Genomic DNA, 16827 nt, shown 5'->3' with positions numbered 1-16827 from the left:
GTTCCAACTTAAAAGCTGGAATACAAACGTTTTCTTCCTGCTGTAAAACCTTTGTAATCCAGTTGGAGTGAGAAAAAAATGATCAAATGCAAACTGTTAATCCCTGTGAATTAATAGATTTCCAGTTCCCACTCCATGCTCTGGGTCTCACTGCACACAGGCAGCAGCTGCTGGGCTCTGGATTGGGATTTATGCTGCATTTTTCCTCCAGAATTAAACATTCCCTCACGACTGGGCAAATTAAAGCTGGGAAAATCCAGTGGTTTTGGAATGGAGGGGTGAGAAAATGGATCTCAGGGAGGACAGGGCTGGAGGAGCCTCCGGGGTTTGTTACGGAGCTGTTGGGATGTGAAATGTGACCGGGTGACTAAAATGGATAATGGACTTTCTGATAAAAAAAAATAAAGGAATTCTGGTCTTTATTTTAAGCCAATGTCCTAAAAATAACCTCCAGCAGCATTTAAAGGGACAAGCTTCCAAATCTCCCCCTCCCTCCCCAAAAATGCAGCATCCCTCTGCCTTTGGGGCTGGGTATCCGCAGGCACCGCTCCGGAGCCGGTCCCAGCCGAGCCTGCCCGGGCTGGGGCTGCTGCTGCCGCTCTCTGTCCCGGTTTTTTGGGCAGGATGAGGCTGTTTTCCGGCAGGGATGGAGTTAAGGGCTGCTCCGTGGTGCATGCTGGTACGAGGCTGGTTTGATGATGGAGCCGTAGTGCCCTGCTAGCGGCATGTGCTGGGAATGGATGATGGGAAGCGTGGCACTGGGATAAGGACATTTCCCTGGGCCATCTCTCCATCCCTGTGGGTTTTCCTGCATCCCCAGGCTCGCAGCCATGTAGGAGTCGTGGCAGCCTCGGCGGAGCCATCCCGCGGTGGGGATGAAGGGTAGGGGCTGCTGGGAGACAGGATCGCTCCGCTCCTTCTGCAACGCCGGCTGTCTGAATAAATTCCACAAGGGTTAGTGGCCTTCCCGGCGTTCTGGATGTGTCCCTGGGGCTTCCCTGCTCTGCTGGGGTGGGCTGGGGAGGAGCTGTTTGACCCCACCGAGGAATATTAGGAATGCACGTGTGGAATCTGCCCTGCAGGCATCATGTGCTACAGCCCTGCTGGATTTGGTTGGAGATGGACAAAGTGTGGGGCTCCTGCTTTATCAGGTGTTTAAAAAATCCAGAATCCAGATTGACTCAGTTTTAATACAAAAAGCACCTTTAAATTTACTGATAATTTGTTCTATTCGGGTACCTTTAATTGCACAGGATGTTGGGCTGTTTGTCATGGGTAAATCAGCCCCTGTGTTGGTGTCAGGATGTATTTTTTGGGTTCTAAACCAAATTCCTTTGAGAGTGGCTATGTTGGTCCTGTGCTGCTCCCTGCCCACGCCGTGGTGAGAGGCAGAGCTGTTCTCCAGGAGCACTGAGCTGTGTTTAAGGTGTGCCCTAAAATGTCCTGTCTGTTACTGCCCTCTGTCATTCCAGGTGTTTCCCAGTAGAGCCCAGTGCTGGGTGTGCAGGAGCTCTGTCATTATGGGATAAAGGATGCTCTGCCCAAATCTGCACTGCTTTGGGACAGAAATCCCCATGTTGGTGTTTTTTCCCTCAGTGGGATGAAGCAGAAAGAGGCTGGGGGTGGGTCCTGCCTTTCAGTTCAACTTTTGTGTTGCTTCATGGCAGCACTGACAATTCATGGAGGTGTTCCAGGCCAGGTTGGACATTGGGGTTTGGAGCAGCCTGGGACAGTGGAAGGTGTCCTTGCCATGGCAGGGGTGGCACTGGGTGGGCTTTAAGGTCATTCCCATCCCAACCCATGCCATGATCCCATGGTCCTATCCTGCTCTCAAGCATCACTTCACAACAAATTATTTTATCTAAATGCAATTTCCTTCCCCCAGAAAAGGGTGAGGAAAGGAAGAATGCAAATAGGTCAAATCAAAATTCAAGCAATTGAGGATTTACAGCTAGCTTCAGATGACCAAAAAAAAAAAAATCTTTTTTATCAAATCCAGATTGTCCCCTTCCCTTTGCTTCCCTTCTCGAGCTGTTTTTCCAGCTGGGTGACGTAAGGACATGCGTGTTCCAGGAGTTCTGCACAGAGCTTTACATAACAAGCCTTCAGTGGAGAATAAAATGCCCCAAACCAGAATTATTCTCATCAAAAGCTGAAACCAGTCTTGTGTGAAAATCTGGGGAAGGTGAGTGGTGAGCACTGGAGAAATGGGGAGTGGGCTTGGGAAGTGCAGGGAAGAACCTGGGGAGAGGTTTTGAGGGTGTCTGAGGGGAGATTGGGGTATTCCCATGACTGGCCTGGTCTTTTTCTGCCCCCAAAGCATCTTTCCTCCATTTTATGGGGGTATTTTGGGCAAGCTTTGCAGTGACATGGAAAAATTTTCCCTGTCTGGTGGGGAACATCCTTTTCACACATGTGGAGCAAATTTGACAAACCCAGAGGCTTTGGCCCTGGGACATGACAGGCAGATATTTGTCATGTTTTAACAGCAAAGTGAACCCCAAAGCTGGGAAAATGTTGGCTTTTAAAACCAATTTACTGTAAAAACTGTGATGTGCAAAGTGTGTCACTCTGGTAAGCACACTCCCCATTGAAAATGCAATATTTTGGATGGGAAAATACATCCCAAGGAGGCTTTACTTTTCATTTAGAAATCCTCATGCTGTGATTTTTTTTTCCCTACCAAAATTTTGTCCTTAAATCCACTTATCTCCTCAAAAGGAGCTGTCTGAATTATGTTTAAAATGCTGATGAGTTTTAATGAGCAGCTCAGGGAAAAGCTGGGCCTGGCTCTGCTCAGCAGGAGATTCCTTGGGAACAGAGGAGCTCAGCCTGGAGGCTTTGGGTGGCTTTAGGAGTTGCTTTTGTGCTTGTAAGATAAAACCAATTATTGAATCTTTGGGTTGAATGATTCAATATTCCAGAATGATTGGCTTGGAAGGGTCCTTAAAGTGCCACCCCCTGCCATGGGCAGGGACATCTTCAGTCATCCCAGTGCTCCAAGCCCTGTCCAGCCTGGCCTTGGGCACTGCCAAGGGTCCAGGGGATGGCACAAATTGTGCCAGTGCTCTTTTGATTTTAAAGGAAGGTGCAGATGGATTTAAGGAGATGTTTTGTTCTGTGTTTGTGTGTTAAGGGGCAGATCTGGTTCAGTCAGAGCTGATGGGATCTTGGGGTTTGGGTTTGTGGCCAAATTAAGGAGGAAGGACCGAGGTGCTGAAGTCTTTAGAGACAGAGGAATGCAGACACTTCACTTGCTGTGCACAGGAAGGTCTGTGGGTAGCTAACAGATTAAGATAATTAGCTTATCATTAGTTAATTTTGAGGATCTCAAAGCTCTTGCCAGTAGAAGCAGTGCTGTTGCTGCTTCAGAGGGCATTTCCATCAGGAATTTCCCTCTCCAGCTCCATGCTGTGTGTTTGGTGCTGGTTTCTTACTGTGCCCAAATGCAGTCTGTCATTAATATTTGGTGGTGACATGGGCAATTATCCTCAAAGGAAACTCAGATCCTGGGCTGCACCTGGCCCACGGCTTCAGCACGCAGAGGGGACCATAAAAGAGATGGGAAAATGCATTTCTCTCTCCATAGACATGCAGAGTGTATTTATTTCATGGCCCAGCTAGGAACCATTGAAATGAGTGTTTAAAGTCTGCTCAGGAATGAGCTGGATTACATTTCCACGAGGACCAAGCACAGGTGGTGATGGACAGGCTGTATCCTGCTCCCAAAGCAGATGTGTTGGTTCAGCCTTTATCCAGATTTATTGAGAAGTTTCTTGAGGTGGGGAGCTCTTTCCTGAGAGTTTTGGCACGAGGAGGTGCTGAATCCATGGGCTGCATCCTGGTTGTTCTGCTCCTGGGTTAAGAGTCTGGAGTTTGGGCTGGAGCTGTCTGGCTGGAGCTGCTGGGGAACTGGAGGTGTTTTATTGCAGCTTGAGCAGTGGTGGCTGCTGATTTATTTGTGAAAAGCACTTAAAATCTGTAATCAGGGCTGGTGGATTCACCTGCTTTAGAATAAAGCCTGGATTCTCCAAGGCTGAGTCACGGGTCACTCAGGGTGCAGTGACATGGGGCCCTGCCTGGTGTGCTTTGCTGTGGATGGTTTTTCCAGGTGAAATAACAATGTAAGAATGTCCATGGAGATGTTTGGAGATGTTTCATGTTGTGGAATCCTTTCATTTCAAGAAGTGAGAGCTCGGGGAGCTCGGTGTGAGCTGGGATGTCCAGGTGAGAAGTAGAAGGAAACCCTGCCCTGTGACTGCCCTTGACCCCAGGGCTGGGGGACGTGGATGTGGAGGTGTCTCTGTGCACTGGGCTGTGCTGGGGGGGTTCAGGCTGAGATCAGGGCAAGGTTCTTCCCCCAGAGGGTGCTGGCACTGCCCAGGCTGCCCAGGGAATGGGCACGGCCCTGAGGCTGCCAGAGCTGCAGGAGCCTTTGGACAGCACTGCCAGGGATGGACAGGGTGGGGTTGGTGGGGGTCTGGGCAGGGACAGGGATGGGACTGGGTGATCGTGAGGGTCAGCTCAGGGTATTCCATGATCCTATTCCATTATTCTGTTCCATGGTTCCATTCCATGATTCCATTCCATGGTTCCATTCCATGATTCCATTCCATGGTTCATTCCATGATTCCATTCCATGGTTCATTCCATGGTTCCATTCCATTATTCCGTTCCATGGTTCTGTTCCATGATTCCGTTCCATGATTCCGTTCCATGGTTCCATTCCATGATTCCATTCCATGGTTCCATTCCATGATTCCATTCCATGGTTCCATTCCATGGTTCCATTCCATGGTTCTATTCCATGATTCCATTCCATGGTTCCGTTCCATGATTCCGTTCCATGATTCCGTTCCATGGTTCCATTCCATGATTCCATTCCATGGTTCCATTCCATGGTTCCATTCCATGGTTCTATTCCATGATTCCATTCCATGGTTCCGTTCCATGGTTCTGTTCCATGATTCCGTTCCATGATTCCGTTCCATGGTTCCATTCCATGGTTCTATTCCATGATTCCATTCCATGGTTCCGTTCCATGGTTCTGTTCCATGATTCCGTTCCATGATTCCATTCCATTATTCCGTTCCATGGTTCCATTCCATGATTCCATTCCTTCCATGGTTCTATTCCATGGTTCCATTCCATGGTTCCATTCCATGGTTCTATTCCATGGTTCTATTCCATGGTTCCATTCCATGGTTCCATTCCATGGTTCCATTCCATGATTCCGTTCCATGGTTCCATTCCATGGTTCCATTCCATGATTCTCACTGGGATGAGCTCCTGGGGCAGCAAGTGTCCCTGGGGCCAGCAGGGAATGGCAGTGCCCGGAGCTGGCCAAGCCCATCCTTCCCAGCAGGGAGCCCTGAACGCTCAGCAAAGCAGCAGATCGTGAGCTGAGGGCAGGGAATGTTCATCTTCTTTCCAAAGATGCCCTCTCTGCCCTGTTCCCTTTCATTTTCAGCAGTGAAGGTGGATTCCTGCCCACAAGCACATGTGGCTTGGCTGGGAAAGGATGCATCCCAAGGACGTGCAGGTGCCATGGAAATGGTTCAGGGACACGGTTTAGGGTGGGCCTGGAGGTGTTGGAAGTTCATGGTTGGACTCAATGACCTTAAAGGGCTTTTCCAACCCAAATAATCCTGGCATTCTGTGACATGGATGCACTGCCTGGGAGCTCCTGATGCCGGCACAAGGCAGGAGCTGCTCTGCACCTCGGAGCTGATCAGCAGCAATCACTAATAACAGGAGTTTATTAGCTGTATCTTAATTACAAAGCAGAATAATTAGGGAGGAAGTGGCCATCCTGACAGCCTGATGGTGTTAATTAGAGACGAGAAATGCTCTTACAGAATTGGGAGATGAGCTCCCAGCTCCATCAAACAGCTCTGCAAAGAGAGGCCCTGGCTGCAGCAGGAGTGAATTTCTTTGTCTTTTCCCTTTTCTCCCTGATCTCTCTGCACTGGCAGCCAGCACAGCACTTCTGGGGAGACTGTGCAGCGTGGAGTACCCTTCTCCCTGTCTGTGCCGAGCTGCTGAGAGATTCCAGGGATGGATTGGCTGTTCCAGGAGCTCAGTGAATCACTGCCAGGACCTGCTGTGCAGGGAGCAGAGCATGGCCTGGCCTCAGCCCCTCTGCTCTGTGTCCTGCTGCTGGAGCAGCTGTCAGTACAGCCAGGGCTGCTGTGCTGGTGCCTCCTGCAGGGATCAAACCTGGATTTCCCTGTGCTCCCACAGCAGGCTCTGAGCCCAGGAGGGGCTTGGGGCTGTCCTGGCTGTACAGGAGGTGGTGCCAGGCATGGAGCCCATGTGGGATGGTCCATGGCTCACCACAGCAGTGAACTGTGACTTCCTGCTCTAACCTGGGACGTGTGACAGTGCCCTGGCCTTGGGGACAGGTCTGTTATCCTGTGACACCCATGAAATGACCTGTCCTTGCAGGGGGGGTGACCTGGGGACAGAGGGGCTGGAAAGCTGCTGGTGGGAAAACTCTGGAGGTGCTGGTGGCAGTGGCTGGACACGAGCCCAGGTGTGGCCCAGAGGCCAAGGACAGCTGGGCTGTGTCAGCCCTGGAGTGGCAGCAGGAGCAGGGCAGTGCCCGTGCCCTGAGCTGGCACTGCTGGGGCACCTCCAGTGCTGGGGCAGCTCTGGGACCCTCCTGCCAGGAGAGACCTGGAGGGGCTGGAGCGTGTGCAGGGCAGGGAACGGAGCTGGGAAGGGGCTGGAGCCCCAGGAGAGGCTGAGGGAGCTGGGAAGGGGCTCAGCCTGGAGCAAAGGAGGCTCAGGGGGCCCTTGTGGCTCTGCACAGCTCCTGCCAGGAGGGCACAGCTGGGGGTCGGGCTGTGCTCCAGGGAACAGGGACAGGAGCAGAGGGAACGGCCTCAGGCTGGGCCAGGGCAGGGGCAGGGTGGATTTTGGGATGATTTCTAATCACTGAAAGGGTGGTCAGGCACTGGCACAGCTGCCCAGGGAGGTTTGGAGTGCCCATCCCTGGAGGTGTCCAAGGAGGGCCATGTGGATGTGGCACTCAGTGCTCAGGGCTGGGGACAAGGTGGGAATTGGGCACACCTGGGACTTTATGAGTTTGGAGGCTTTCCCTGCCTGTGGGTTCAGAGGGAGCAGAATTGAAATCCAAAGGCAGAAGGGATGGAAGCTGGGAGCCTTTTTGGGGCTGCTGCTGCCCCACTGCCATCCTCCCTGAGCCTTGGCAGAGCAGGGGGGCTGGGAGGCTCCCAGCTCCTGCACGTCTGAGCTGTGCCTTTGGCATGTCCTGACCTTGGGGAATGGAGCAGGGTGGACACCTGACACCCCTGGATCCTCTTACCCCGGGTAAGCTGAGCCCTGCCAGCTCAGGAGGGGTTCAGTGCCCATCAGGAGGTGTCTGTGTCTCCGTGGCCTCGCTGCAGCTCAGCCTGGATGCTCCTGCAAAGCCTGGGATGAGCTGAGCTTGGGGCCTGCAGGGATGAGCTGAGCCCTGATCCTGAGGCAGGGGACACGACAGCTGCTGGATTTGTGAGGAGGAGGCTCAGGGGCTCTCTGAGCCTCTCTGGGTGGCCCAGCAGGGTTTGGGTTGGGCTGCCTGTGTCCCACCACACCATGCCTGCTGTTGTCCTGCTGCTGCTGCTGGGTTTTGCTGTGATCCTGCACAGCCGTGGGTGTGACAGGGACAGAGCCAGCCCTGTCCCTTCCCTGCCTTCCCCTCACTGGGAGTGAGGCCCTTGTCATGTCCTGCTTGTTCCAGGGTCAGTGAGCATGGAGAGAGCTGACAGGAGTGTAGGAGTGTCCTTTGCACATCTCCCACTGCTTTCCGTGAGCTGGAGGGAGCCTGGGGCAGGATCTGTGTTCCTGCTGATGGGAGACTTCCAGAAAAAAAACCATAAATGAATGTGGGCCACATTCACTGTGGTGAGCCTGGGAGTGGTCCTGGCTGCCCCAAGGATGATGTTATCCCCAGGGATCCAAGGCTTTCCAAGCCTCCCTCCCTGATGGATGTCAGGGCAGAGCCCATCTGTGAGCTCCCCTCCTCACCCTGCTGACATTGGAGATGGACCTGGGGCTGGAAAATGTTTAAGCATCATAAAAAATGGATGTTCAGTGATGCAGGAGGAGACATCCAAGACCTGCCGTGGTGTCAGTAGCAGTGTGCCAGGGTTTGCTGTGGTCTGTGGAAGAGCAGGGTGTCACCCCCCAGCTGTGACACTGCACACTTCTGTATCTGCACTGAAAATACCTAATGTCCTCCAAAATATTGGTATTTTAGTTATTTCTGCCTTTTTTGGGGATTGTTCTTGGCTAAAGATCTGCTTGTGCTGGCCCTGTGTCCTGCTCCTGCCTGTCACCCCTTCAGGGACTCGGGGACTTCTTGTCCCCAAGCTCATGATGCCACCAGGCTGAGGCAGCTGCTCCATTTCAGTGTGGGGGAGTGATGCAAATCTGTAGGAATCACTGGATACTGAAGGATTCAGTGATTAAAGGAACAGAAACAATTAATTACCAAGTTTTGGACATTTTCTGGCGTGCTTTGGACAAGAACAAGTGACTGAATTATTTATGATGCCACTTGTGTCCATGGGCTAAATATTCCCTTGGAGATGGTCCTGGAGCTGCAGGCAGGGCAGGTCCTCCCTGCTGGCATGCCTTGGGGCAGCTGTGGGCTGTGAATTCAGAGGGCACAGAGAAATCAGAGCAGGGCTGGTGTGGTGAAGGGCAAACGGGAGATGTTCAGCTGGATGTGGATCTTTCAGAGGCTCAGGAAGGGACACAGAGGTCTGTGCCTCTGTCCTGCTGATATGGATCTATCCAGGGATGAGAAATGCTGTCACAGGCAGCTTTGGCAGGGGTGGTGGGGAGGGTAACTGGATATCCAGGCTGACTGCAGGACTTTGGAGTGATGGGGCCTCCTGCAAGGTCACCACAGCTCCCAGTCAGGGCATGGGTTGGGTGGGGAAGGGACTTAAAGCCCATCCAGTGCCCCCCCTGCCATGGCAGGGACACCTCCCACTGTCCCAGGTGCTCCCAGCCCCAGTGTCCAGCCTGGCCTTGGGCACTGCCAGGGATCCAGGGGCAGCCCCAGCTGCTCTGGGCACCCTGTGCCAGGGCCTGCCCACCCTGCCAGGGAACAATTCCTAATTCCCAATATCCCATCCAGCCCTGCCCTCTGGCAGTGGGAGCCATTCCCTGTGTCCTGTCCCTCCATCCCTTGTCCCCAGTCCCTCTCCAGCTCTCCTGGAGCCCCTTTGGGCCCTGGCAGGGCCTGCTGGGATCCCTGGGCACTTTGGGCTCACAGAGGAAATGAGGAGCTGAAGGTGAAGCTGCAGGCACCGTGTGCTTGTCTCTGCCAGTGGGGGCAGTCCTGGTTTCTCCGGCAGGGGTTCCTGGCAGGGGAGCATTTTCCAGGAGTGACAGGAGGGATGTTTTGGATCCTATTTCCTGGATGCATCCTATTTGTAGCTCAAACCCTCCCTGTCCCTGCCCCAGCTCTGCCCCCAGACTGCTCCTGGAGTTCAGCACTTCGTGTGTCGCTGCTGTTCCGAGCTGGAGAATGAAAAAGTTTCTATTTTTATCAAGCCATTATTTTAATTTTTTTTTAAATTTTCTTTCCTGGCAATGAGCTGTGCTGCTGAGCCCCCAATTATCTGCTAATGAGCCGTTATTTCCCTGTAATCACTCCTTCCCCTCCATGGTTTTGCTCATTGCTGTTCACAAGTGCCCTTAGGGGACAGGAGGGACATTTGGCCTGTCCAGCAGCACTCACTGTGACTCTCCAGTGCTCCCACAAAAGCATCAGCTGGGTTCATTTGATCTCCTGCTGTGTTCCCTGCCAGCTCTGCCCCTCAGATCCCTGTTCAGGAGCTTTCAGGGCTGGGTCTGTACTTTTCCTTATCCCGTTGGAAACAGGGAACAGAGCGTTGTAGTCAAAAGGCAGAGCGAAAAAACAGCCACCAATCCTCCACCTCCTCCATAAGCCAGCAAAGTGGCATCTTGCAAAGCTTCTTGGCTCCTCCTGAGGAGAGTTTTGGAAGGATTGTGAAGAAATCCACTGGAATGACTTGTGGAAGCTGCACTGATGCCTGCCTGTGCTTCAGCCCACATACACACATACATACATATATATATATATATATATATGTGTATTTATAGAGTCACAGAAAGGTTTTTAGGTTGGAAAAGCCCCCTGGGGGCATCAAGTCCAAATGTTCCCCTGGACTGTTGAGGCCACCATTGCCCCCATGTCCCCAAGTGCCACATCCACACAGCTGTTCAATCCCTGCAGGGATGGGGATCCAGCACTGCCCTGGGCAGCTGTGCCAGTGCCTGACCACCCTTTCAGTGATTAGAAATTATCCCAAAATCCACCCTGAGCCTGCCCTGGCCCAGCCTGAGGCCGTTCCCTCTCCTCCTGTCCCTGTTCCCTGGAGCACAGCCCGACCCCCCCGGCTGTGCCCTCCTGGCAGGAGCTGTGCAGAGCCACAAGGGCCCCCTGAGCCTCCTTTGCTCCAGGCTGAGCCCCTTCCCAGCTCCCTCAGCCTCTCCTGGGGCTCCAGCCCCTTCCCAGCTCCGTTCCCTGCCCTGGACACGCTCCAGCACTCAGGGACACAGGGACAATGCTCTCCCCCTCAGGGCTCTGGGTCACAGCTGCCCCTCTGTAGCTGCTCCATTTTCCACCTTTGCTTCCCGAGTATCTCGAGTTGTTCCTTGTGGATTGTCAGAATCTCTCCAGTTGACTTCTCCCACTTCTGCCCCACCCTGTCCTTCAGCCCCAGTGCCATCAGGGATGTCCTTTCCTGGGACACTCTGGGAGTGCAGGATCTCAAACTGGCTATGGGCTGGTGAGGACTTAGCAAAATTCACCTTCTGTCTCAAATTTGCCTTCTCTGTTTCTATAACCCTGAATTCATCTGCTCTTGTAGCTTACTTTTAAAAGTTCCATTGGAATTTGTGTGGTTTTAGGAGTAGCCATGACCAGTGGCTCCAGGGCTGCCTGTTGGGTTGGGTCTCTCCACTGAAGCCATGTGGAGTCTTGGATTGATCACATCCCATTTAATCTCCATTTCTTTAGTGTGTCCATCCTATTTGTAGGTCAAACCCTGCCTTTTGCTGTGTTTTTAACTCAATCTGTGTGACTCTGTAGCCTGAATTTCATCTTACTGGGGTTGTTTGGGTGTTGGGAAAACTCCATTTGTGCTGGGAAGTGCAGGACTGCAGTCCAGATAAAGTGCAGCCTGTGCTGCTCAGGATTATTGACCAGGAACATCATCATTTTGTAATTGCAGCAATAAAATGTTCAATGGCCAGGCTGGGAATGCTGCAGTGATGGGAATGGAGATGCTTTGTGCTTTCCCACTGCCCCTTTTTGTATCCTGCTTATTTTCATAGAACTATGGAATTTGGGCTGGATGGGCTTACAGCCCATCTCCTTCCACCCCTGCCATGGCAGAGACACCTCCCACTGTCCCAGATTGCTCCAAGCCCTGTCCAGCCTGGCCTTGGGCACTGCCGGGGATCCAGGGGCAGCCCCAGCTGCTCTGGGAGTTCCATCCCAGACCCTCCCCTCTCTCACAGGGAGCAATTCCTTCCCAGTCTCCCATCCATCCCTGCCCTCTGGCAGTGGGAGCCATTCCCTGTGTCCTGTCCCTCCATCCCTTGTCCCCAGTCCCTCTCCAGCTCTCCTGGAGCCCCTTCAGGCCCTGCAAGGGGCTCTGAGCTCTCCCTGGAGCCTTCTCCTCTCCAGGTGAGCACCCCTAGGAGCAGTGGCCTTTGATCTCTGGGTTTGCTCTGTGGAGCCCCATCACCAGCTGGGCCCTCCCCACCTGCTCCCACTGAATGTGACTTTGGGATGTGTCCCAGCTTGTCAGGAGCAGGCAGTTTTCCCTGTTTTTAGGCTCCCATGTGCCTGCTCCCATTTCCCTTTGCATTAGTGGGAGAAGGCACAGCCCTGGCAGGTTGGTGGTAATTGCTGAGCGATCACCCGGATTTGGAATGATTTATGAATGATTATTTTCCCTACTATTTTGATGATTAATTCCCAGTGTAATTCTTTCTAACCACCAAAATTCCGCCTGTTCCTGCATCTGCAGCTGCTATAAACCTCATCCATCTCCCTGGCAGCCGGGCCAGGCTATTAAATATAGATCCCTGCTCCATTTAATATTCATAGCGATTAAAAGTGATGAAAGCAGCTGTGTCTGCCAGAGCCAGGCTGGAAATTGCTCTGCCTCAGGAATGACGGGTGAGCAGCAGATCCCAGAGATCAGGATAATTCCACACAGGAAGGGCTGGTGGTTCTGAATCATACGCTTGCTTGGGGTTGGGATAAATGGGGAATCTGGAAAGGAGGTGGGGTTGATTTCTGTGAGTTTACTGTGAGGAGAAAGAGCTTGGAGTTTCAGCTGGGATGGCTGCAGGATTTCCTGCTGGCTGATCCTCATGGACATCTTCCACTCTGTCTGTGGGAGGAGAAAAGCCTTTTCCCAGTCAGTGAGATACTTTTCAGACTTTTAGATCCAAAACTCCCTGTCAAGTGTGGGAAAAGGCAGGAGAAAGTGCACAAGAGGGAGAACTGGGAATGGAGACATAATCCATGCTGTGCTGGTGGTGGGACCATCCAGGCCTGAAGGCAGCTTGTTCCAGGGTTGGGAACAGCCAGGGTTGGGACTCTGAGGCTTCCAAGCTCAGCTCCCCTTGCCAGCTGTGCAGGTCCTGCTGTCCATAGGGAAATCAGCTGCTGAGATGCCCCATTGTCACTGCTGTGATCTCTGGTGGCTTTGGGGCAACCTAGGAATGCTGTTTGAATTAAAGTCATCAGCGTTCCTTCTATCCCATCAGAGCTTTCCCTGTGGATAGCACTCAGGGATCTCTGCTCTGGGATCCTTGACTTCACTCCTGCAGTATTGATCCTGCACTTCCAACCCCCCATCAGCTCATTCCAGCTGCCTCCAGGAGAAAGCTGGGTTTAATTTCCAGCCCAGGGCCAGTCCTGCCTTGGGAGGCTCCAGAGGTTCTGGTGCAGTGGTAGGAAAGCAGCTCAGGCTTGCAGGAGGACTGGGGAGAGATTCACAGTGATGCAGGAAGGACGAGGACTGTTGCTGAAAATGAGGATGCTTGGGAAGGGAAAGTTTTCCACTCCCAGGGAGAAGGAAGGTGAGGGATGTAGGGTGAGGAGAGCTGTGCTGGACTTGGAGAGGAGGATAAGCAGGGATGAACTGCCTGCCCCAGGCATGGCTTGGGCTGAGGAGCTGGGGTGTTTTGGGCTGGAGACATCACAGCCAGACTCTGGATGCAGTTTGGGAACTTTGGAATAAAAGGTCTAATGCTGAACCTTTCAATCCCTTCTCCTCCTGGTTTGAAAGGCTCTTCCCATCTCTGCTCATGCACAGACACCACTGGAGCAGCCCAGCCGTGAGCAGCAGCTCCCTGGGATTGCTCCCTGATGGTTTTGGGGTGGGAGCCCTGTCCCTGGGATCCCCATGGACTGCACTGCAAAGTCCCAGTGTGTCCCCAGTATGTCCCCAGAGCATGGAGACGCTCTGGTGTTGTGCCTCCAGCCAGCTGCTTTCCCATCAGCTCTGGAGGAATTGCAGGCAATGGCAAACATTTATCTGAGGGAAGATTTCAGGATGGAAAAAGGGGAGGAAAGGGAGCTCTCCTTGGTGGCTCTGCTGGGCTGCTGCTCCAGGCACTGAGGTTTGTGTTTGAGAAACAAGCCCGAGGAGGCTTATGGCCGATGGCTGCCGATCCATTTGCCATAGATTAAATTGCATCACAGCTCCAAAAATAATCTGCCCAGTTTACAGTGAGGCTGCCTGTTCCTATAGCAACCCTGCGTGCCCGTGCCCTACAAACCAAAGCAGCCCCAGCTGCTCCCGAGTCCAAACAAAGCAGCAGGGGCTGGGCCCGGGGAGCACTTGGGTTTGGGGATGGAGGTGTAAAATACCAGCCTGGAGTGCTCCTGGATTTATGGGAAGCTGCTGTGGTTTGTGTCTCTGGGATTTGAGCTGGGGCTTGCAGATGTTCCCCGAGTGCATGGTTAGGAGAGCGGGAACAGCAGCTGCATTTGTGGAGCATTGCTGGAGTGAGGGGGGAAGGAGGAGGAGGAGGAGGAGGAGGGTGTTATGTGGGTTACTGCAGTGCCTGGGGCCAGCCCTGCTGTGCCACACTTGTGTTGTGGCACGGGGAAGAGGGTTGGGGTTGGAGCTGGGTGGTGATGGCTGCTCACTCTGCTCAGCCCAAATCCACTGCTCTGACCCAGGGTCCTGGAGGTGCTGGCACCAGGCCCTGCACAAGGCCAGGGCAAAGCTTGGCTGCAGGACAGAGGGGGGGATATTCAAATCATGAATAGTCCCTCTGTGCCGCTGGCGAGCACAGGGAGATCTCCAGAGCACACTGGGAATGCAGGAATCCTTAGGAGGATGCTGTGGAGGCTGGGCTGCCTCATCCACAGCACAGGAGCCAGAGGAACCTGGCAATTTGTTGTCAAATTTTTCCTGCCAGCGTTTCATGTTTGTTTTCTTGAGGAGCTTTTGTTCCCTGGGGAAGAGTGACAGGAATTCCTGCTGAATGTCTGCCTTTCATGAGGAGCAGCAGGGTGAGCCGGGGTGAAGCTCCTGAGCCAGGGATGTGCTGCTCCCCGAGGGGATCCAGGGCCACCTGCATCCAGCATGGGACTGGCAGCCCCCTGCCACCCCTGAGGGTTTGCTGCTCCTCTGAGGGAGGAGCTTTGTTCCATGGAGAGCAGATGGCAGAGCTGGAGCCCCAGGAGGGGTGAGGTTGGGTGGGAGCACTAATACCATCCTGCCTGGAAAGAGGGGATCCATCCCTGAGCCCTTCCCTGTGCAGGGACAGGGTGTGCTGGGGGCTCGGAGCCATGGATGGAAGCGCTCTGGGTGTCCTTGGGGGAGCTCCTGTGGGGAGGAGCAGGGAGCCCTTCCTGGCTCCTGCAGGGCCTCCGGGCTTTTTGCTGCTCCTGGACATGGTCCTGATCCACTCTGGCCCTGCCCAGCTGGGGGATGTTGGTTTGAGGTTTAATGGGATTTAGGAGCTGCTGGGAGCTGAGGATCCAAAAGGACCAAACTGGAGGAAAGGAGTGAGGGCAGCATCCAGAGACAGGGAGCACAGAGCATTGGAATAGAACCCCAGAATCATTAAGGTTGGAAAAATTCTCTGAGATCATCAAGCCCAACCATTCCTCAGCACTGCCAAGGCCACCACTGATCCCAGCTGGACAAGCCCCAGCCCCTGAGCATCCTCTCCACCTCAGCCAGTCCTCACTTCCTCTGTTTTGGTTCCTCCTCTCCCCCTGCATGTTTGGAATCCCCTTCAAAGCCATCACTAAAGCTCCTTTTGCAGCTTCCAGGAGGTTCTGTGACTCACAGTGGGTGCTGTTAGGACCCCCCCATTCAGGTTGAAGTCCCAGTGCTCTGGTCTTGCTGGGCCCACTGCACTTTGGTTTCTGCAAATCCCCTGTGCTCCATCCTCGAATGAGGAGCCCTGGATTGACTCTCTCTGTGGGTATTTCCTGACCTTCAGGGTGTTTTCCCAGCCTTAGCAAAACCAAATCATTTTTTCCCTGTCTGAGCTGATCCAAAAGCTGGAATAAGGGCAGGATCCCCAAAGCTGTGGTGTTTGGCTGGGCTCCAAGCAGAGACCTCCAGGCAGAGGCTCTTCCGCCTTTCTGCCTGAGTGAATCCTTCATCAGCAGCAACAGGAGAAATATTTCTGCAGCTCTCTCCTCCAGCTGTAACTGCAGCAGTTGGTGTGTCATGGGCAAAGGTTGGTCAGAGGTTGGACACGATGGTCTTGGAGGTCTTTTCCTAAACAATCCTGTGGTTCAAAGCAGCTTCCCTGAGAACAGCCCTGAGGGGGGAATGAGGGGATGCCAGAGCCCCGTGCTGTGTCACAGCATTCCCATGGCAGTTTGTCCTGCTGGTACAGCTGGGGGGATGCTGGGGGAATGTAGGAGCGGTTGATGGTCTCCTGCACGGTCGGGATGGACAGAGACGAGAGATCTCTGAAGCTGAGTTGTGGACTTGAGTTTATTACAAGGGCCTGGGTGCAGAGCCCGGCTGGGAGCTGCCAGCTGCAGCTCAGAGCAGGGCTGAGAGGAGAAGAGAGAGAGAGCAAAGAAGAGCAGGAAAAAGAGAGCAAGAGAGAGCAAGAGTAAGAGAAGCTTAGAGCATAGAAGAGTGAGCAAGTGAGAGAGCGAGGTTCCCATTACAATGCATTAAATCGTCTTCTGTGTTGAATATTCTGATTCTCACTAGCTAATCTAGTACAAGATACAAATCCTACAGCATTTACATACAGCCTATAAGAATCATTACATTACCAAACTGTGTTGCATTTTAAACCCTAAAAACTGCTCTTCGGACCTCTCCTGCCAAGCAGTCAGGGTCTTCTTCTGACCCTTGGACCTGCTTGCTTGGAGAGGGTATTGTTTCATCAAGAAGGGGATTACCTGCTCAGCCACACCATTGTTTTCCCGTTGTTCAGTAACTGAGGGATCTCAAAGCTTGCTTTCATTTCAATCTTGCTTATAGTTTCTATATTCTCAAAATCTTTTGCCAGGCAATCATATCTACAAGGCTTCCTTGTTCCATCCTCACCAACAGGGGGATGCTGGGGAGGCTGGAGAGCTGCTGGGGATGCTGGGGGGATGCTGGGGAGGCTGGAGAGCTGCTGGGGATGCTGGGGGGATGCTGGGGATGCTGGAGAGCTGCTGGGGATGCTGGGGAGCTGCTGGGGATGGCCTGGTGGCAGCAGGGCTCCTCAAGGATCTGGGGCTGCTGCTCCAAAGCTGGCGCAGATCTGAGTGGCTGCTGCTTG

The 16827-nt window shown here is 53.2% G+C and overlaps 1 protein-coding gene across 6 annotated transcripts in view; it reads left to right on the top strand.

Moving 5' to 3' along the window:
- Positions 1–16827, top strand: part of OSBP2 (oxysterol binding protein 2) — a 98690-nt gene that overhangs the window by 45854 nt on the left and 36009 nt on the right. The window contains exon 1 of one of the 6 annotated variants that reach the window (XM_030959032.1): positions 188–954. The exons of the other annotated variants lie outside the window; for them this stretch is intronic. Within the exon in view, the coding sequence (XP_030814892.1) occupies positions 876–954 (79 nt within the window). The 5' untranslated portion in view covers positions 188–875. Of the gene's footprint in view, positions 1–187; positions 955–16827 lie in introns of those variants that run through there. 6 annotated transcript variants of the gene reach the window in all.

This window comes from Camarhynchus parvulus, chromosome 15 (genome assembly GCF_901933205.1).
Source record: "Camarhynchus parvulus chromosome 15, STF_HiC, whole genome shotgun sequence".
NCBI classification, from domain to species: domain Eukaryota; kingdom Metazoa; phylum Chordata; class Aves; order Passeriformes; family Thraupidae; genus Camarhynchus; species Camarhynchus parvulus.
This window is presented reverse-complemented; position numbering and strand designations above follow the sequence as displayed.